This window comes from Trachinotus anak, unplaced genomic scaffold (genome assembly GCF_046630095.1).
Source record: "Trachinotus anak isolate AG129_WGS33_773 ecotype Australia unplaced genomic scaffold, CSIRO_AGI_Tana_v1 ptg000025l, whole genome shotgun sequence".
Lineage (NCBI taxonomy): Eukaryota > Metazoa > Chordata > Actinopteri > Carangiformes > Carangidae > Trachinotus > Trachinotus anak.
This window is the reverse complement of record NW_027273876.1, coordinates 7,092,265-7,114,823: the sequence shown is the minus strand read 5'-3', so window position 1 is coordinate 7,114,823 and position 22,559 is coordinate 7,092,265. Positions and strand designations below refer to the sequence as shown.

The 22,559-nt window shown below is 41.3% G+C and overlaps 2 protein-coding genes across 7 annotated transcripts in view; one reads left to right on the top strand and one right to left on the bottom strand.

Annotated features, from left to right (window-relative positions):
• Window positions 1-8,840: 8,840 nt before the first annotated feature.
• Window positions 8,841-10,971, bottom strand: LOC139609310 (clarin-3). The gene is made up of 3 exons (XM_071463694.1): window positions 10,296-10,971; window positions 9,738-9,923; window positions 8,841-9,581 (listed from the first exon to the last, which is right to left on the bottom strand). Exons 1-3 carry the CDS (start codon window positions 10,525-10,527, stop codon window positions 9,304-9,306), a joined length of 696 nt encoding a protein of 231 aa, XP_071319795.1. The 5' UTR covers window positions 10,528-10,971; the 3' UTR covers window positions 8,841-9,303.
• Window positions 10,972-11,813: 842 nt separating this feature from the next.
• The window catches only part of ptprea (protein tyrosine phosphatase receptor type Ea), a 52,977-nt gene continuing 42,231 nt past the window's right edge, over window positions 11,814-22,559 (top strand). For 4 of the 6 annotated variants that reach the window (XM_071463685.1, XM_071463683.1, XM_071463684.1 and 1 more), the window contains exon 1: window positions 11,814-12,016. The gene's annotated coding sequence lies outside the window, so the exon portion shown is untranslated. The remainder of the gene's footprint in view (window positions 12,017-22,559) is intronic. The other 2 variants (XM_071463688.1, XM_071463687.1) reach the window with 1 other exon arrangement.

The following is a 22,559-nucleotide window of genomic DNA, read 5'->3' as shown; positions in this document are numbered from 1 at the left end:
AAATGACTTTTTAAAAGTTTTAAAAAGCAACATTCTTTACCAGACAGTATTGTCGTTACTGTGGATAATCAATAGACCTCACAACTTTAGATAGTGTTCTGTGAATTATTCAGAGTAAGTAGTTTTCTCTGCACAACTTATTTTTATTTAAAATATACAATACAATATTAAACATATATTAAACATTTTTTTTACCATTTGCAGGTCACAGTTAACAGTTTATTTGTAAGAGACGTAAGAAAGACAGGAAAACAGTACAAAAACATATATTTTCAATTTCTCTGAGTTGGATATCTTAAAGCCTGGGCAAATACAACCAAAACAATCTGTGTAGTGAAGTAAGTGAGAAAATATGTTTGATTTTTCTTTCTATTTGGGTGAACTAACCCTTTAAAAGTACAACTGGATTCTTATAAATAGATTGTTTAAAAGATTCTGAGTGGGAGAACTCAAAGTGTCGGTCTTCTTCTCCAGTTTCAGCTCTCTGAATGACTGAGGGGAGATGGACATCACTTAGGGATCCCCAGGGGAAGAAATTCCTCCAAGACTTAGTGTTTTTCTTGCTGTTCCTCACAAACGAATTCTCAAGCCATTTCCATTAAGAGACTTGGCGCAGGCTTTTCTGTGAGCTGCACAAAATGTATAAAAAGCCAAAGGGCAGGGTTTTGTCAGACAAACCTCTGAAGGTGTAATCCATAGTGTTAAAAACAGAGTGTCTGACCTTTGGTTTGAGCTATCTGATGTCTATCTTCCTCACTGTGAACTATGAATTTATCTCTGGTGCAGCTTGGAGCCTGATTTTCACACATTGGTGCTGTCAGGCAGAGTCCAGGTTTGTTGTAAATCACCAGAGGAGAAATGAGTGACATGTCTCAAATGTTTACATGCGGCCCCTATTCTTCTGCTCGGGATCTGAGAGGCAGGTTGGCAGCGCAGCATTTCCCCCCCTATGCCTTCACAGAGGTTGTGTTACTGCGTCCATACATCACTCTGACACGGGTGCACTCATTGAAACGGCCTGGTTAGACCACGTCTCAGGATGATGACATATTTGCCATTCCACTCAGTGAGGTGTGCAAGCATCTTATCACTGTCAGACATGGAGCAGCTCAAATCAAACGCATCCTCTGTCCAATTTATTCAGACGATATATGCAAGATGTCACATCCTGATGGCTTATGGCGCTCGATAGATGATCTAATTAGCGCAAGACCCCAACATTTCGGCTCCGACATCGATACTCCCCTGACCCTGCCTGGGAGCCCCCTTCGGCACAGCTTCCCCTGCTCCTCCTGGGGGTAATGGAGGGAGGAAGAATGTGGAGGGAGGAAGTAAGTTTCCTCCAGGCAGATTGCTGGATGGAGAGGCTGAGAGACGGACAGATGACAATGGCAGGGAGGCCGGGGCCTGAGTGTCGCCTCAGGGAGACCTACACCCTCCTACATGTTGGCTCCAGCCACTACGCTAAGTGCACTGAGCAGAGGCCTTCACAGCGGATTTGGCAAGGTGATCCCTTCACCCACCCCCCATCCATCTCCTGCCAGCCGCTCCCCTTCTCCCTCCTTGCCTCCACCTCACCCCTCTCTCCTCTTCCTCCATTCGTTGACACCCAACCAGGAGGTGATGAGTTGACACAGAGGGTGAAGACAAGTCTGGGGGCTTTATCTTCATTACCGCTTTTATATCTCTTTTTTTTTTTAGTGGTGACCTAATTACGTGTGCAGTTTATTTTTGCAGTGCAACTGAAAATCTACTTTTTAAATTGTTTTTGTTTATGTACGTATGTGTATGAATGTATATATGTATATATGTCTTTATCCAGCTGATACTGGATTTTTGAGGCTGATACTGATATTGATGTTTGTTTTGTTTTCTTTAAAGAATTGTGGCACACTAAGTATGACATTTCGCCACTGCAAACTGTCGTCAGTCTTCTCCAGTGACAAACTACATAATCATGACACTGCTTCAAAATGACTTGTAACTCATTTTGCCAGTGCAGTAGTTTGTTGTTATTTATAAGCTGACATATTTGCAAATACTCATATAGCTGTTAATGTTAATATGGCTGATTGGTGCTAATATGTGCATATGTATATATGCATGTGGATACGTATACAGATGTTTAGACACACTAAGCTGTCTATGAATATGGCAATTTCTGTTTATCATCATAAACTTCTTTAAAATGAAAATGATTAACTGGGTTTTAATTTGGATTTTAAATTTTTGATGTTTTTGCCATAATTCCTATTAGTAATAATAACAACACTGTCATTGCTAAAAACAAGCCAAACAGAGAAAAAAAAAAAACTAAAGCAGTCACATGGTCACATAAATTTGAAATGAACCCTCAGATTAGCCAAATGTATCTGAAGGAGGAAACAAAGGTGAATGGTGATGTCACAGTGTTTCCCAAATCTCTACCTCTCAATATAATCTTATCATGACCAATAAAAATGGCGGCCAAAACTAGACCCAAATTGTAATAAAGCACAGTTATCCTTTAATGTAATGAGGTTAGGCCTGTGGTGCGTTTGGGGTCATCTGGTTATGTGGACAAATTGTTTCATACACATGCAAACAGGCCTGAAGCACTTCTGATCCCTGCAGCAGGCAGACGCCGTGTCTCCAGGTCTGTGCTGAATGACACTGAACATCGCCTCCTGTAGAGAGGCTGCATTGTTTCTTGTACAGGATTTAAAAAAGCTGATATCAAATTCTGCTCCATTCAAAGAACCTCTGTTTTATTCGAGAGACTGACAGGTGATTGCAGCTATTAAGACTTTGCATCGTAGGTTGAAGTGCCACAGCGACACAGCTCAGAGAGGTGGAAAACCTGATGAATGGAGCAGAGGCATAGAGGTATTGAATTGCAGCAACATTCCTAAAGGTAAACTTCAGGTATTGCGGTGATGTGGTGATTTGTACTGTCTTACGTCGTGGTCCCAATCTGTGTTTTTCCTTCTCATCGCTCAAGGTGTTGATGTTGGTGAACATCCTGACAGATGAAATTATACTCTTTATGACAACAGCCTCCAGGCTTTTTCTGCGGTCAGTGCAGTAAATTTCTGGCGGGTGTGACAATGATTGACGGCCTTGTGACAGAGCTTTGCAAATCCTTTAATCCGTTCATAAAGCTCAATAGGGGGCACTTGATGCACTTTATTCTGGCACCTCTCCCCATCTGGCTTCTGTAAAAGACACTCAGTCCTGTCAGATGCTCCGAGAGCCTTGACAGGAGCTGATGACATGCAACGCTGAGAGCTTTTTATGAGACGTGATCACAAAACTGCTCAGTGTACAGTATTACGGTAACATATAGATAGTAGGGGCCCCTCTTTATCCTTTACATTAACACCATTTCTTATGCTTATCTTGAAATTTGAAGTCCTGCCCATTACACCTACATTTTTTTTTTGCACAGAAAAAAACAAGGGCAAGGAAATACAGTACAAAGCAGACTAGAATTTATATGTGCTGTCCATGGCTGCAGACTGCTGGAATCTCTGCGGTTTTACGGCCGTATGGATTTGGAGAACAGCTTGCAGCCTGTGACTGAGTATCTCAGTTACAGTCCAGGGTCTGTGATCTATGGATTTGTGTCCCGCTCCAGTGACAGTCTGCACTCCTCCTTCATGCAGAAGCCTTTTATCTTGTGGAGACACAGATGAACCTTGAAACCGCTAAGAGATACAAACTCACGTGTAAAATAAAACAGTAAAGTAAGCAGATTCTTACTTAAGCAGAAGTGTGTTTCTTTTGCTCTTTTACAAGCTTGTATGACATAAATAAGATGCTTAATGCTTATATCTAAAGGTATATTAGCCCTGATTTCTAACACATAGTACATTCTGATTAATGCCCAGTTATTGGATAGCAAAAACTGAAACTATCCCAGTACTACACGTGGTTGATTCAGTTATTGAATGCTGCCACCTAGTGCAAAGCTTGAGCAACTTACTCTCCTCCACATCATGTAGGCCTCGTATAGAAGATTCAGACAAAACTGTGACTGTAAATTTACCCATATGAAATATAAAAAAATATATATAGGTAAGAGGTAACAGTTCCCAGAAAGAAAACATGTGGGTCATTATCAAATGACCGTTTAAAAAAGGTTAAAAAACGAGACCTGTAAGCAGCACACAGACTGGGGTCAAAGTACCCAACACAATGTGGAACTGTAGGCCCACTGACTCACTGAATGGGGCTTAAACAGGTGGTTTAATACACATGTTCGTGCACAGGCGGACAGGCTGAGATGCCCTCCTGCAGTGCAAAAGATCTGCCCCAGCCTCGCACCATAAAAGCCATGGAGTCCGTGTCGAAACTACTTTCAACAAGTCATTTTATGAATCAATCATAACCTTTGTTCACAAGTGTTGTGAAGTGCAGTTACTCCGCAGTAGCTTTGCCCATTCACTAATTTGTTATGCGCCATTTTAAGTGCACAAGAGATTAACCAATCTCTGCATGCCCAGATTTGAAATGAGGAAAGGATGAGAACATATAGGCCCTCTGCCTTGACAGAAACAGGTCACACAGCTCTGTATGAAAAATTTACTGACTCAAGATCATGTCAGCAAACCTGAGTTTCTGCATACTCAGTGTTCACTTCCACAAAAAGCCTATGAAAATGCTTTTGAAGAGCTATTTATCTTAATCTTTTCATCTTTGTTTCTTCTGTGAACCATCTGTTTCAAATATAGTGGACCTGTTAATTGTCATACACAAAAATCAATTCAATTCTCTGCAGCTTTTTTCCCCTGTGAGATTTATCATTGTTGATGTTAACTGTCTTTTTGTGTCCAGGTCAAATGGCGCCAATTCAGTTCAACCATGTGCTGTGTCAGTAGGTTAACTGTGTGTCCCTACGTGTTGCACCCGCTGATATCTATCACAGCTGCCAATCAGCGGCACATTAATCAACAACGGTGTCAAGCGGCATGGGGCAGAGAAAGTGCTCAGCCCTCCCTCCATCCATCACCCAGGCTGTAAACCGTCATCCGACATCAGACGTCAACTTTTCTTTTTTTTTCTTTTTTTTTTTTAAACCACACAGACAGATTGATCAGGAAAATTCTGCACAGATTTATTAGTTCAGTTTGTCTCCTTCGTGGTTATGAGACCAGGTCGGACTCCCTCTCTGACTTTTTCTCTCTTTCTCTGTCCCAACCAGGTAAAGTGGAGAATTGGCTTCAGGTGATTTGGAGAAGATCTTATCTTCTGTTAACAGAGGAATGACACCATAATGGAGCAGCAGGGGTGCAATTACCTTTTAGCCCTCCTCCTCCTGCTTCTCTCCTTCCCTCCACCTTCACCTCAGCCTTCACTGACAAATTAAGATTAATGACAGAGATAAATAGGGAACCTGCCCACCTTCCAATATCACATGGTGTAGAGGTAGAGGTAGAGGTGTAGCTCATATGTTCAGTTCCTCCCAAACCTGTATTAAAGTGAAAAACAAATTTCAAGTCTAAATTCTAAATAAAATGCAGGGATGCTTTCTCTGGCTTAGCAAACAAATAGAATAATGTTAGATGTATTGGACCATCAACAATAGATGTTATCATCTTGTACTTTTCTCCTGTGTTTAAGTTTGAAAAATGATTTGTGAATAGTGTGAAAAGGCACTAAAAAGCCACTGAAGACAACAGACAGTATAGAGAGGGATGTTTAAAATACATAATTAACAATAGTAGACAACAGACAGTACAAGAAGAAAGGGTGACATGTGTGACGTGTAAAATGTGTAATGTGCTGTTATCATCACAGCGGTTGTTAAGGTGTGGTGTTAAGACCGATCAGTGGCAGTGCCATAAATGTTGCCTCGTAGGAAGCTACAACACGGACACACACGTAATCCGACTCACACCTATTTCACTGCAGCTGTGGACTTTATTCATTTCAAAATAAAAGGCGATTAGAGTTTTATTAAGTATTTTTCAGTAGAACAGTGGAGCGATAGGTAAGAAGCCTTTTCAGGTGTTTGGTGTTTGTGAAAGTGTTAAAACAAGTGTTGTAGACCCCCCCTCCCACACACCTACATTTACGCACCCACGCATATCTCTCAGTTGTCAATGTGAAATGAGCTCCCGAAGGTGAACGGTGACCAGACCCCCTTCCCCCCAAACCGGTATGCCCCACCAGAGTGGACTCTACATGGCTGAATGTGTGCCCCCCCTGCCCTGCAGCTGGAGGTGTCTGTTTCACAGGCCTCTGTAATGCGGGACCTGGGAGGATAAGGTTTCACAGGTACAAAAGTTTCCGCTTTAATCCTATCACACAGAGTGAGTGGTCAGGGCTCAAGGCCTCTGCATAATCCTGGGTTTATTCAGTCTGGTGAGCCAAAAGACAGAGAGTATGCAGAGAGGAAGAGATTACTGCCCATCTCTGATTTGATTCAATCAATGTTTGCACAGCAAACGGCGAGAGGGGGCTCTCGCAATAGCAATTCGGCTTCTCCACACCTCAGCGCACACAGGAGGAGATCAGTGAAAGATACAGTTAAATGTCTCCTCTGGCAGCTGTTAAACAGGTTGATGCACAGAATCAAGGGATACTGCAGCCATTTAAAATGCCTTTATTCCTGCTGTTATTTCCCATCATGTTAAAAGTAAAAATACAGTCTACATTTATGTGCCAACTGACTGGAAAGAATCATTTTAGAAATTAAGTCAAGATAAATTTAGGTATTTTGTCTTTTAGGTCAGTGACTGGCTGCCGTCTGTCAGAAGTTAGATATGGACAATTTCAAAGGGTGAAAAATTAAAATAAGAGGGTCTCTAATGGCTGTTACATCTATGCTGTTTTGTGAAGAGCTTATCAATGTCACAGCAGGCAGGTTTGCACTGAAACAAGCTTTGACGCGGCCTCCTCTGGAGAATACAACCTGCCCCGGCTTCACACTGGGTCCCGCTCACCACTTCAGGGTTACACCAGGCTGCATCAGGCTGCGGTTTGGTGGAAGGTGAAATGTTAGTGAGTGAAATGTTAAAATTCCTGACTGACTTCTCATGAAACTTTTGCACTGGAGACATGGTGGATTTTCTACTCCGCTGACAGAATTTCTGTCAGGCCTGAGATGCTTTTGAATCCTTGTAGAAAGCATGCATTCTGAGAAATTTAATACATATTCACACTGACGACAACAACGCAGATTGCTGCATCCTTCCACAGGTCCCTTGAAGTGCAGGACTTGAAGAAAGAGTGGTTCTTTTGAAGGCAAGTAGAAGGCGTTGCAGGGCTGAGAGGTGCTGGAAAGGGCATGTCCAAACAGACTTTAGGCTCTGAGTGATGGGACACGGGAAACGGTAACAGGACACCTCGGCCCTGCTCTCATGTCAACACAGTCATGTGAATCACAACTGTGAGAGCGTCTGAAGATCCAGGAGACAATAGACGCTGACTCTCAGCAAGACCTGTCTCAGTTTCTACAGAATTACCGGCTTTGTTTGGATCACTCTATTTGTCGGCATTGCTTTTTTTTTTTTTTTTTTTTGAAATTCTTAGAAATGGATTAAACAGATATGTAATAAATCTTTATCTCTCATCAAGGCTTTTCCAAGTTGATCCCACATGGAAGTGGATACAGTTAAGATGCAATGCATCACTGGAGTTTAAAGAGCTCAACTTAAGCACTGCTTCTGTCATGAGCAATGAAAAAATGACGGTAAAGTTATCCACACAGCCTGTGTCAGTGATTCAGGAGCTTCTTCTGCAGTTGCCAAGGGGAATAAAATAAAATAAAATAAAATAAAAAATGGAAATGATCATTTAATTAAAAAAAAAAATCCACATATTGAGCATTAAAACTAGTTCTCAAGCTAGCAGAGAGGTCAGAACAGTTAGCTTAGAAAACGGCTGAATAGAAAGCTAAAAGTAAGAGGTTGGAATAGTTTCCAAAACTAGCATAAACATTGAAAAAGCTAAAAGATAGTGATAGTGATAACAGCTGAAACAGTTGAAATCATTAGCCAAAGGTACTAATTAAAAAGCCAAAACAGACAAAACTGATGGATAAATAGTTGAAAAAGCTCAAATTTAAGCATTTAAAAAAATACTGGATACATGGTCGATATACATACAGTAGCTTTAAAACTAATGGATAACCAGTTGAAACAAGCTTCTGCCACAAGTGGGAGTGGCACAAATGCAAAATTGACCGAACCTGACAGTTCAACTGTATCAAAACTTTACTGTAACAGTATCCACTTTTGAATAATTAGTAGTGTTAAATAACATCCAATTTGAAATCAAATTCATATTTGGAACATAATACCTGGACGTCACCTGACTGTGTCTGTGGGGGAACATTGACAAAAAGGTTGAGAACCACTGGCCTATTCTGAGTCTGGAGTTTTACATTCAGGGGAACTTCTGTGAGGATACAAATGTGTGTGACATTTTGCCCCGTGTCACTGATCCCTGCTGCAGATTTTAAAATGAATGTCAGCCACATTTATTTTATAGTTTGTTTTTCTCTGTACAGAAATATCCCATGACTAAAAAAAACAATTTCTCAAATGACTGCTGAAAGACCGGTCAAAAAGAAACATATCTTCTTCTCCTCATCCGGTTTTAGGTGTTGACTTGGAATTTGGTTGGGGACATCTCTTTGCATTTACATCATGTCAGCAATAGAGGGCAGCAGTCATCAATGACTTACCTCTGCCTCTTTTCTCTATTTCTCTCACCATTCATTCAAATTTAACCTTTAGATTAAAAATAAAAAAGTACTGCACTTCTTGAAAAAAAAGTGAACCCTAGAACATTAAATGACAAACATACAGATAAGATATGGCTGTAAAACATTTAAAATAAAAAGAAGAACCAGCCCCATCTCATTTGTTTATTTACATTCATTCATTTCATGCAAATTATTGTGTCAGACACTTAACACACAAATAATGTCATCAGGTTTATGTATAGCTGTTGATATGTTGATGTGCTTAAAGATGCATTTGATGAAACTGTTCAAACACAAAATAAATATATTTTTTAAGAATGTAATTTCAAAGTCCAAAAGATATAAACCCAAATTGATTTATATACTAATAAAGTGGGATTGAAACACTGAAACGATAAAACTTAAGATAATATGAAAACATGATATTGTGATGGTGATTTCGTACTGAATGCTACAACTCTAATCCTATTCTTTGTACATTAAAGAAGCTGTACATCCATATTTTTCTGTACATACCTACAATCTCTGTAATTTTCCATGACAGTGAGTTACAGTCCAGCAAGTCTTGATGAGCAATTTATCAGTGCCACTGAAAACTGACTCCATTTCCATTAATACATCATTATCTCCTTGGGTGCGTCCTCAGTAGGCCTCTCCTGTTCTCTCCTGTGTTTGTAGGCTGCATGGTCGTACATGTATATCAAGACGATGGCAACGAGAGAGAGCACTGTGTAAGGGATGATCAGGTAGTATCCCAGCAGCATCTCCGTGGTCTTCTTCTGGAGCTCTACGGGAGCAGCGTCGGAGTAGTTCTTTACCAAATCCTCTGCCATGCTGGTCACCATGATGTTCACTACAAATATGATAAGGACCACAGTTGACAGGCAAGCTGTGGGGGGAAAAAAAAGAGTAGCGCTGTCACATATGAAAGAATAGGACAGAATTATAACACAGTCTCTTTTTAAATGTCTCATCAGTGCAAATACAAAAAAACCCACTACCGTTACTCCCAGATACTTTGTGGTGTAACATGTGTCTCACTTACCACTGATCGAGCTGCAGGCGTAGATTCCAACAGGCCCCATGTAGGTTTCATAAGGGTTACTGACACTGTTGTAGAGGGAGATAAGGATGGTGCAAGCGGAGAACAGCAGACACAGGGCCAACAGGCACACCACCAGAGCATACAGGACTCCCGGGGTGACTCCTATTTCTATCAATTTAGGAATCACTACACACATACACACACAGACACACACACACACACATACACCACAAGAACATTATCATAGCTTAAAGCATCATACAACTATAATTACACGCTGGTGATTTTAAGATGATATTCAGTGAAGTCAATGTTCAGTACTGGTGTAGGTAGGGTCAAAGCATCCATTTCAACAAAAGAAATGGGGCCTGACAGTATTTTTTAATTACTGCTGTTGAGTTATAGTTATTAAAATTGAATTTTACATTTCTGGTCCTTTTTAAGGTGGCAAATCTCAGAGATGGGTATGTCAAAACCTTTTCCTTTCCAAAAATATGTGAGTGAGAAAGTATCCTGTAATTTGGGTGAAATGGCCCTTTCAGAGCTTCAGAGAGTTACCTTTAAATGTATCAATGCTTCCAAACAAGGGGCAAAAGGATCTGTTCAAATTCCCACCAAAGAGCTCCAGAGTGATCATAGCAGTTCCATTGAAGAGGTCACTTCCTCCTCTTGCGCACTGCATACTTATCTTAGCCCACTGTGTTGACATGCTGTACCCCATCAGCCCAACAGATATGGCAGTGACCAGCGCACAGGACATGAAGTGTAGGGTCTTCGTAGTGGACGGCATTATTGTTGTATTCCAGCGGCACTAGTTAAATCCAAATCCCAGCTGTGCTCTCCTCTAAAACTCTTACGAAGCCTCGGCAGCAGATTAGGGTCCTCTGATCCTCTACAGATTCTGTGTGTGACTTACCTACCTGGGTGGAGTGAAAGGTGGATTGATGGTCATAAAATCTCTTGATTATGGCTGTGACCTTTGGTTCCAAAGGAGCAGACAGGGCTGGTTGTCATGGTAGGGACACCAGATTTCCCCAACAGGTTAAACATGACACCTGAGACCAGACCTCGCACCTGTTTTCTGGGTGTATAGTGAGGGCTGGTGAAATCTTCCCTGAAGGGTCGGTATGAACAGTGGATACTGAGCAAGCTGAGTTCAACTGAACTTCAGGATATGTAAAAGACACTTTTGACAACATTCACAGCTTTGGATTCAAAGTCCTGTTTTCGAAACTGTATGGTCGTAAAACATAATGCAGATTAATTATTTACCTGTCTCACTTAATAGAAAAAAAAAAGTTCTGGGAAGAGGAATGATAGCTGATCACATGAACCTGATCCCATGCATCGTGAGGTTATATTTGGCTCATGATTAAGAGGGCTGTTAGTGTGACTTTGTTGGTTTATGGCACAAATAAAGCCACTTTATGAGACAAGACAGAAAGAGTGCACCATTTTTCCAGCACCCGTGGAGCTTCAGGAGTTCCTGGTGATGGCGGATAAGAAGTTATCAAGAGAATCTGTTTATGATTTTGGAATTTTTATCCCCATTGATCCAGTTTAAATTGAGTGCCGTTAAAATCAATAAAAAAAAAGAAAAAAGATCATGATTTCAGCAGCAGTGATTTCAGTCTCTTATACAATTTTAATGAATCATGATTACATGATTATGTTACATTGTAGAGGTAGATTTACAATAAGATACAGAGGTCATAAAAATTCTTCTGATTAACATTCCTCAAAGTCATACAGAACATGTTTAAAAAGAAATGAAGCTCTATTTGAATTTTTATTTTTTTATTTCCCAATGTTGTTTTATATAACTTCAGTAGAGGTGATAAATAAGCAGTTCGGAGCTGTTTTCTTTATATCTCTATTTTTCTCTATAATTTTCTAAAATTATAAATGTGTTTTTGTTTTTTGTTTTTTTTTGTTTTTTTAATAATACCCAATGATACCCAAAGTTTTGTTTCAGCAGGAAGGAAAGGGAATGATGCTAAAACCAACGCGCTCCTGGAGAGGCTGCTGGACGCGGTGGAGCTCCAGGGCTCATAAAGCAGCACACGTGTTGTAATGAACCCTGTGGCCAGACTGTGGCTCCCTCTCTTCGCCAAACAGGAAGAGGATCCGTGTGTGTGTGTGTGTGAGTGTGTGTGTGTGTTCTGTTATGTTGGAGTAAACACAAACTCCTCCTTCCCGGTGACAGGCGGCAGCGCTGAAGCATCGCCTCGCCTTTTCCAAGACAATCTGCGCTCGGACTTCATGTCGAGGCCACCGAGGTGAGTGATAAGATGACTTTTCCCCTCTCACGGCGTCTTTCCCCCCCCCCGCTGACACTCATTTGTCGAGCCGGGTGTGTGGGAGGGGGGATGTCAGATTTCCAGTCATTTTTTCTGCGTTACCTGTCCGTTACGCAGAGCAGCGCACGGTTATTTGTCTTCAGTGAAACGTCCATTTCAGGTGCGCATTCAGCTCTGATGTAGCGGTGATTGTGATCCCCGTGATGGTTTTATTTTTAATTTTTTTAATTTTTTTATATCGTGGGCTCAGATTGTGGGAGCTCTTCGCTTGACAACCTGCCGCGACTTGAGCCAAACCCGGTGCGTCAATGTGGGTTAATGGAACAAGCGTTTTTGGAGTTTTTGTCCTCATCTCCCCTTTCGGTTTTATTGTCCCTCGTTTATCTTCTCTGCTTGGTTCTCTTGCGTTTATCTCTCCGCGATCGTCGTTATGTTCTTTTATGTTCGGCGGCTGACTGCGTGTCTGTGTCGGCTGAGCCAGTTTCAACATGTCGGTGAACAGAGGGTATTTTACTTAAGATGTCATGGATGGATCTGCTGAGACTGGTTACCGTGGGAGGGCTCCTCTCCAGGGGTTTGACACTTGGTCTGATATTTGGTGGAGAGCTGCAGAATACATTTTGCTGGGGTTTGCAATGCAATAATCACTGGGTGTAACATTAATCCCTGTGGGGACAGTCTCTCTCCCTGGGAAGGTCAGAGGTCAGGGTCAGCCACAGATCAGCATCCCTGGAGCTGATTGTCTGTAGCAGGGTGCAGGGGAGATGAGCTGCTGCACCAAGGCTGACATTTGTCTGATCAGACCATGGAAATGAAAACTTAAATGAACCACTGCTGAGATTATGCTCCACAGGCCATTAACAAAAGAATGAACTTTGGCAACCTATACTGCTGATAAGATTTTAATTTAGACATCATTCTGACATAGTTTAATCGTGAGGACAAGTCTGCACGCTCTTTCTTTCAATCACTTGGTCCTTATAGGACCACAACACGGCTGGACAATGAGCTAAGTTCGTTACTGTCAGAGAGACGCTGCTAAATTACTGCAAATAAATCTTGTTGTCAACCTGACAGGTGACAAGTATTTGAGAGTGAGCGAAGCTGCCTCTAGAATGAACAAATGAGCGAAGAAGGTTGTTCTTTCACTTGTTTAACTTGTGTCTCTGCTGCAAAGAAGAAATTACTGTTAGCTCATCTTGAGCACCACTGACTTCCAGTTTTTCTAAAACAGTGATCCGTCCTCAGAGGTGGACAAAGTACACAGCTCTGTCACTTGAGTCAAAGTATAGATACTCCTGGTCAAATATTACTCCATGTGAAAGTTGTTCAGTCAGATTTTTATTTGAGTTTGAGTACTGGAGTACTTGCTTTTAAAAATACTAAAACTACAAGTATTTAAAAGTACATTTTTTATGTGCATTTACAGAACCTAATGACTCTAAAAGAACTTACTGAATGCATTCACTTAATTGTAGAACCTGTAAAAAATGTAATTAAAATTAAATAAAAGTTACAAACCCTGACATGCTTTCTCAAGTTAGATGACAATTCTCTTAGGAAGTGATGAAGTTTGGTCGTGGTAACCACAGCACAGTTTTGATTGCAAAACTTCAAACATGGTGCTCCAGTGAATCTTCTGCCTCACCTTTATCTAGTGTAGCCATCGTTCGGCCGCTGTCAAGTTCAAACTGACTTTTCAAAAAATGCTGCAAGCAAAACATGACTGACAGCGGAGGAGTTGGCTGTTTCTGTTTTTTCTCCTGTGACGAACACAGCGTATGGCCAATCACATTTTTTTGGAAAGAAGAGGAAAATTCAGTCCGTTGACCAAAAGCTGTTTCAATGAAAAGTTCATTAAAAAGGAGACGTCCTCACAGACACCTGACTTCTTTTGCAGTTGAACTTGAACTGTGTGGAAGAATGGCAAGCGCTTCAGCAGAAGCTAATGAGGATGCAATGAAATAAACAGTCGGTGCTGCCAGGACAAATGGCAGGAAGCAATAACATCTGACTGATGTCTGATGAGAGCTGCTGGCAGATTGATTCGGCTTTTATCTCCCTGCTATTCATGTCTGAATCCAGTGAAATTCTGCTCTTGTACTTGCTGTTAAAAAAAGATGTGTAAGTTTAATCTCTGCTGTAAAGGAGTGACAATATTAACTGTATATATCATGTGCAATGACATATTTATCCGGGAGATCTAAATTATTAAAGAAATAAGGCTGAGCAGGTAGGCTGTTTGTACTATTGTGCAAATATGCAACAGGTTTATGATTGAAAAAGCTATTTTCAACCTACACCGAATTGTTGCTGAACACACTGCCAAGATGTTCATGTCTAGTTTTTCAGCTCTAGTTGGAGCTGTAAAGTGGCATATTGGAATGCTTGTGAAGTGCATGTTATTCGAGCGTGGGTGTGCTGTGTATGAAATGAACAGATGTGGTGATTAATGAAATCCACAGTGAGGTGGAGAGGAGTGAGCTGCACATACCTGGAGCTACACAGCTTTCTGGGTATAAACCTCAAATTTCCAGGCCTGGAGTTAATCCCTGCAGCTCGCCCACCCTCTGTCTCTCCTCCACCTCTCGCTAAGTCCTGGAAACACACTGATTCTAACTTTGAGCTGCCACGGCGGGACTACATGCTGTGCTGCGCTCTCTCTGAGGCTGCAGCCACATTAACCGCACTCTGCTTGAAGGTATGCTTTTTTTCTCAAATAGGCGGGGAAGGAACTAATTGGTGTAAAGTCACGACAATTAGGGATGAGCCTGGTCTGACCCAGAACTTGTCAGATATTTGCCGGCAGAAACGGCTGTAGCCAGACTCGAAGACGGGCTCATGAATTAAGCATGGGAATTGTAGTAAGATCTTCCTTTTGATACAAACAGCATTTGAATCCAACCTGTTATTTTTCTGCTTGCCTCAGTGGAAGCTTGCTAAAGCACATTAAGCTGCAGTATGTTGCAACCATAGGCTTGTTTGTGCTTGCGGCTAGTGGTACAGAATGCAAACCCTGCAGTCTGCCTTTGGATTTTGGCATCATGCTTAAATGATTTAGTGATGATAAAACATACTAGAAGTCATGCAGGGACAAGATAAAAATATAACCCTCAGGTTGTTGGGGGCAATGTATCTTATATTAGATGTGACAATGTATTTAAAGGCCCCATATTGTATAAAGTCAGATTTATTTTTGATTATAAAACAGATCTAGGTTCTATATTAATACTGTGAAAGTATCAAAGGCTCAGTCCACAGAGAAACGCAGACAGCCTGTATTCAGAAACTGAGCCTTAAAACAAGCTGTCAGGTCATCTGTAACTTTGTGATGTCACAACAAAGCAGTCACTGCTCTCATCCGTACCCACCATTCAACCTTGCAAGATTTGGTTTTTCTGAGCGTTTACCTGAAATCTGCTAGAGTTTTATTTACAGTTAGCCAATCAGAAGAGAGGCTGAGCTCCTCTCTTCTGATTCACCAACCTGATGTTGCTAGAGGTCTAGAGACAAGCCTGAGAGAGGAGATGAAAAACTAAAAACCACAAATATATCTTCTCATGGATATCAAAACTTCAAATAAGACACCGGAGAGGTGTAAAATATTGGACCTTCAGAAAGAAAGAAGTGTGAACCATGATTGTGAACAGTGCCACAATAGCAACAGTGTTAGCAGAAGCAGGGAAAGGAGAATGACAGCATGTGGATGGGGTATTGCTTCCTGTCTGGAGGACTTTGGTAGAGTCCGGAAAACCCCGTGGCCTCACCACAGGTGGGACCTCGGTGACACAGAGAGGCTGCGTCTCCATCAGAGGAGGCTGTATTAAATATCTGTGTTGAACACCCGGGGCCAGCACGACCGTTGCTGCTCGTTGCTGAGGCCATGTGAAATGTACAAACTGAAGCTGTGCAGATTTGTGTTTGTTTACTATGAGCTGTGTTTAAGACTCAGCTGGATCACTGCAGCGTTGGAACAGCTGGACAGAGATCAAGGTTCTCCCTTTTCAGATGCGTCATTGCTCGCCCACCATCTGTTCAAAGGAGGCATTGTAAGTGCCTCTGAGATAACTGTAAGGCCGAGCACATGAGACACAAGAGAGAGGGAGAATCTTTTGAGGAGAGGTTAAAATTAAATCAATCTGTCACTTCAAAATAGTGCTACCACGCTTCAAGTCCCACAGGTAGCACCTGTCTGTTCTAATAGTGGTTCTACTGACTGAGCAATCAGCCGGATTGTCAAGTTGTTTGATGATTGTTTTTATTAGAATCAGCTGCTTTTCTTGGTTTCACATGATAGTAAATTGAATATTTTGTGGATTTTGACAGAACAAGACATTTATTGACTTCACATTGTGCTCTCACATAGTGTGGGGAGCATTTCTTTACTCCTTTCTCAATTAACCAAGAAAATAATTGGAAAGTATAATTTTATAATGAAAACAATCATTGTTAGCCTTCTGTGGTAAATATATCCAAGGGATGACCAGGTCAAAGGAAATGCTTGTGACCGCTTTTAAATGAAGCAGTGTCTACTTGTGACCCCTCATCATGGACTGTGGTCTTTGCGTGGCCCACGATCGTGAGCATTTCAGCCAAAGAGTGATTGTTTTCTGTCTCTGGAGCCCCGAAGAGGTGAAAGTGTCCCGACAACTGCAGAATAAGAGTTAAGTCAGAAAAAGTCAAGCATGATTTTGTGCAACAGAAATATTTTGGTGTCAGTGTAATCATCCTGTGACCACTCAGATTTGCCCTAAGACCTTTAGGAGTTCCCGATCTCCAGGTTGGGAACCATTAGGGTAAGCCCTCCTGGTTTGAATAAGAGAATATAGCCCAGGGAAATGCTGCATGATGTCACACCACAACGCCTGCCCGGTAATAATATGGGTGTATTCCTCCCTCCAGGCAACACATCGTTTCTCTATTGTATTTCTGTCAGTCGCTACATGAGCACATTACAAAGTAGACCACAAAGCTCTTCGAGGACTAGATTTGGGACATTGAGCTGGTGACCTTGCAGCTGTTTTATGAGCCTCAAAGGGAGAAAAACACATTGTTTAAACCATGTAAGATGTGTATGTTTTTGTCTGCGTTTCAGTTTGTAGAAATAAAAAGCAACTGACGGCCAAAACATGTTTGTTATAATCCCACACCGCCACTTATCAGCTGCTGCTGTGGGCAGTGTGTTGACAGAACCTTTATTGAATTGAGCTTTATTTTTTATTTTGTTATTTATTAATTTACGAAATACGGCAACCTAATTTTGGTGACCTGCTCAGGGAGAGCAGGGTGGAGCCCAGTAGAGCTTAACTCCCTTTGCTCTGTGGCCTGATTTTAACTGAAGTGAAAGCAAACATCTCCAGCTCTGACTCCAAACATCTTTCAGTTCACTTTTATTTTATCTGAATTAACTACTGGGAAAAACAAATATTAGGTTTTCTGTGGAAAACAAAAGGCAAAGTTCCCAGAAGCTGGTAACATGGTTAATATCGCTTTGACAGCCAGGAAGAAAAAGATTCTGCTGTTGTTGAGTTCTTTGAGGGCTGTATGTTTGATGTGAGTGCGAGATGCAGTCATTTTATATGCACATTAGACATCACACCCACACATTCCTCGATAGCTTGATATTTATGAAAATGTATAATGTCTCTGGACATAAAAGATGATGCAGACAGTGTGAAACTGAGGCGTACTGTTGGAGTTACTGATGTTTCCTAACAGTCTCAGGCGTTTATTTAGCTGTTTAATGTCCCTCTAAAATAAGCCTCTAGAACAGTATTGAACTATTGAAATGTTCCCTCTTGCACACAGACATGTAAAGTGGCTTTTAATTGACTCCAAAAGCAGCAGGCGTGGCTGTGTCTCTCACGGCGATGGTGCATATAGAAAGAGTGATTATCTCCTCTCGTTTCTGTAGCACCGTAAACTCTGAAGCCTGCACGGCTGCAGGTGCATCACGGTCTCCCGGAGTCTTGTGACTTCTGTTATCAGCCTCTGTGTTTAATGTCAGATTTTTTTTTTTTTTTCTACATAATATGTGAGCACAGGCAGTGATTTTTCTCTTGCACCTCATAAAAATGCTCCTGTCTTCACTGAGATGTCAAAGTTGGATCAAAGTCTGACATCCAATGCAGCTGGGCTGTAAAAGTGGAGGTTTACAGCCGCTGATCCTATAGAGATGAGATGAAAGCTGGGTGAGAGAGAGAGAGAGAGAGAGAGACAGCGAGTGAAAAAGGAAATAATGTTTGGCTGCGTCACTCCTGAGGTTGTTGACATGGACGACTACAGTACTTAATGAATAATGGAAGCTTACTAAAGCAGCCCATTACCTATTCATTCTTTTAAAGCTGCTACACAGAGAGTTGTTTGTGATCATCATGTCAGTCCTTCAAAGTATATAAAATGTTTTCAGTAAAATGATGCAGTTTGAAGGCACTGGCAAACCTTCAATAAACATTGTCACACAAGTACAACAGGGTAATTCAAAAAGAATTCTCATTTTATTTGATCGTATGTCAAACAAACTATTTCTAACACACCACCTTATATTTGTAGATTCACTGGGTACAAAAGGAGTCTTATTTTATTCATTCAAACTCTCTGCTCCAAGGTTCCTTTTAACATCAGTATTCCTGAGACCTGTGGTAATTACAAGTGTGCTGATCACATCACAAAGGCCTGCAGTGACAGCAACAAGCATTAGTTCACTGTCTGGGTTGTCACTTTTTGTGTTGCAGTGAAAAGGATGTGATGTGACCTAAGAGGTCAGATGTTCCATTAAAAGCCCCTTTTAACTTCTGCCTCTTTGGGGAAGCTTTATGGCGTGGAGGCCTATTTTTTGACTGTGATGAATGCGTCTAAATGAGTGCAGTTAGATGCGGCAGTGAGCAGGGGTTAGCTGACATGCCCTGCATGCTAATTGGCATGTATGGCTCAGGCAAGCACCAGAAAGCACTAATGTATGGGATGATAATCAGAGCTGTGCTGGATGATATAAATGACCAAGGTTAAAGGCGGCATGTTGGAAATAAGATGAGGGGAGGAACCTTGAACATGCCTCATGTTATTGAATTCCTGTCAGTGTTTAAGGATGTGATTTCAGCTGTTTTTATGTTATGGCGATACGGTTTAGATAAAATGAAGTGCAAACATTAATAGAGATGCAGGAATAAGCAGGAAAAATCACATTTAGGACTGTTAGTCCACAGTGATGCAAGACTTGTACATACTTTTATATACGATACTTGGCTTTCTCCGATTTCTGTCTGGCTACCGAGTGGAAAATAAGTGGTAGTGAAGGCCAATAGAAATAAATACAGGTTTAGAGCTCAACAAATACACAGACAAGTTTTGTCTATGAAGGGTTTTTGTAATGTGTAATATTAATATTGCTTTTTGAGAGGAAATCTGATAACCATAAATCGGCTGATATTGGTTTTACTCACCATGCCTGTCACATGGCTCTAGTGATGGCAGTGTCAGTCTGTTGTTTGGTCCACCACTGTAGTTAAGACGTTGAACAACTATTGGATGAAATTTTGTGCAAATGTTCATGGTCCACAGAGGGTGAATTCTCTTTTCATCTAGTGCCACCATGAGGTTGACTTTGCTTTCAATCTAATGCCATCATTAGGTCAAAATTTTACTCTTCATATAGTTTTATACCTGCAGATACCTGCACACCCATAACCTCAGTTGCTAACCTCATCACATAACACATTTTCCATCAGAAAATAAATCACCAGTGGGAGAAGTCATCAATAATAAATTTAAGTAGAAAATATATATGAGAAAATACATGACTTTGTCACAGTAACCTGCAGCTGTGGAGATCTCATCTAATCTATAAGCGCGCTGCAGCTCATAATTCCATATATGTACTTCATGCTTGTTTTCATGCTTACGAACAAAATTATGCTGCACTGTACAGTATGTTGCTAATCATCGAAGCATTTGGTCATACAATGTGTTTTCCCACTGGGAAAGCACACTGTTGACAATAACACTCGTCCTAACACTGCCAAAGCCCTTTTTTTTGTGCTCAGCCAGAGACAATGCCAGATCCACACCATTCACATACAGTGATGGGACATGTGTTTGTCATAATTAGAGTCTGCTTTGATGCCAGTGCAGATTCAGCCATGAAGAGCTCTTTGATGTTTTTACAGAAGTGAGAACTCGTAATTTGATAACAATGCAATATACGCAGAGATCATTATTTTCAGTTTTTATTAAAAAATGTTTACTGAATTTTATAAGAAACTCTGCTAAAATGTCAGTGATACAAACGTCCCATATGAAAATTGCATTTTAGTTTTAGCATAGGGCACTTATTCACTCATTTGTGTTTTTCTTCCATTTTTCTCTTTTCATGTTTCTCTGCTAAATGGGTTTTTTGCACTTATTGCAGGGAGGCATTGTTTTCATTGTAAATTATAAATTAAAGGTCCCATATTTTGCACCTCTCCAGCTCTGAGCCTCTCCTCTTACTGGCTGACTGTTTTCAGAGTGATCAAATAAAAAATATAGTAGATTTCAGCTAAACACTCAGAGAAACCAAATCCTGCAAAGGTTGGATGGTGGGTCTTTGTGGGCGGGGCTTAGGGAATGGCTGAGAACGGTGACTGCTTTGTTTTGACATCACAAAGTTACAGATGTCCTGACGGCTTGTTTTAAGGCTCCATTTCTGAATATAGGCTGTATGGATTTCTTTGTGGATTGAGTGCTTTGATACTTTCACAGTATTAATATAGAACCTAGACCTGCTTTATAATAAAAAAGACATGGAAGTCTCACTTTACACAACACTGGACTTTTAATCTGTTGATTGTTTTATTCTCAATTTACTTGCTTTGTCTGTTTGCCCGTTCCAGTCTTAAGATGACTTGTTTTGTCCAACCAACAGTTCAAATCCAATCTGTCTGTTATTTGGCAAGACAAAGGCATCCCACTCAAATGAGCATCACATGGTTAAGAAAAAGTCATAACCAAGTCCAAAATGTAGATGTGATTTACTCTGGAACTGTTAATAACCATTTACATTAATGCACCACAGATCTCGCTAGCTGTAATAAACGAACAACATGTGTTAACAGCCTAATTTGTTCTATATCCGCCCACTCATCCTCAGGGCCTCCCTGCTTCAGAGCACCTCATACAGTGAGGCAGATGTGTGATGGATAACAAGGAGCCCACAGGCAGCCATCACAAAAACCCTGAGTGTTTTCTCTGCCGCTCCTAGAGAGCCAAGACATGGAGGCAAATGAGGTTAGAGATCAGGGTAATCATAATAATGATGTGTCCCAGGGCTGAATATCACACAGAGTTTCTCTTGTAGGCCCAGGCCAGTACAGTGGGTGGCTCTTCACACAAACGTCTATTTTATGGCTGGTGAACTATGAATTGTTCAAATCCTCTTCCTCCGCGCTTTCACTCTCTCCGCATCTGGAACTTAAACTGAAAACAAACATACATTATGGGATATGTATTTTTAACGCTGGGAGTCTGTGTCTCCCGTGGGGCTTCTCCGTGTGGTGTGTCTTTGCACAATGACTAATTTGTTATCCTGCTTGAAATTACACTGGCGCTTTAGAAAACAGCCACACTGGATGGCCTCGTTTGTGTATCTGTGTTCTCATTTATAAATCATACCACTTCCTACTCTGCTAATGCGTCTTTGTGGTTTATAGAACATAGTCAGACAAGTGAAATGTATTCTGTGCACCATTATCTGGTTATGGTTTGCTGCTGTATCAGCTGATTGTCCTTGCTGCACAGACAGTGGTGCTGGGGACTGTGCATATGGAATTTGCCTGTGATTACTTCAACATTTCCTTGTTTACCTTTGCAAGTGCAATCTCTGTGGGCTGTACATATTTAGGCCTTTTTATCAAAGCTGTTGGGCAGCAGAGTGTGACACATGGCTGACATGACAGACTGAGAACTCAGCCTCTGTTTGCTGCAGAGAGGGGCTCAACAAGGAGGCAGGAAAGGATTTGATCATCAGATCTGTTCTCCCTGGAGGGGGAAAACGCCTTGCTCTCTGAACACACTAAGACACTCCCTCATTTGCAGTCTTATATGACTGCCTGGGATGAACTGGTTTAAGATGAGGAGGCAGGCAGTAGATGGCCTTGCTGCTGGCTCGGTTTGAGGCACAGCATGGTGGGATTTTGACTCCAAACAGGGACCTGCTTTGTGTTGCTGTGTTGTATTTGATTTGAGGCAAATGCTCAGTCTGTTGTGCGCTAGGCGGCATTTTAAAATAAATCCAACATGTGGACACAGCGCTCTGAGCCATCAGTGATTCCTGTCCAACTAGGCTGAAGTACAACAGGAAATAGATATACGGCTCTGTGCTGCTACCAATGCATTACTCTAGTATCACATCCAGCAGCTGGGCCACAGCAGGGGACTAGTTAGCCGCTTAGTTAGCCAGAAAGATGCCTTGAGTCTCATGGCAAAAACTCATTAGTGTGGACTAGTTGGAGTCCATTTTCATCATGATGAGCTCGAGCTGCTCACT

Excerpts from the sequence above, each read along its gene's own strand:
- LOC139609310 (XM_071463694.1), bottom strand. The coding sequence starts at position 10,527 with ATGCCGTCCACTACGAAGACCCTACACTTCATGTCCTGTGCGCTGGTC. Across the intron at positions 9,924-10,295 it reads AAGCATTGATACATTTAAAG|TGATTCCTAAATTGATAGAA; the intron begins GTAACTCTCTGA and ends GTATGTGTGTAG. Across the intron at positions 9,582-9,737 it reads CGCCTGCAGCTCGATCAGTG|CTTGCCTGTCAACTGTGGTC; the intron begins GTAAGTGAGACA and ends TTCCCCCCACAG.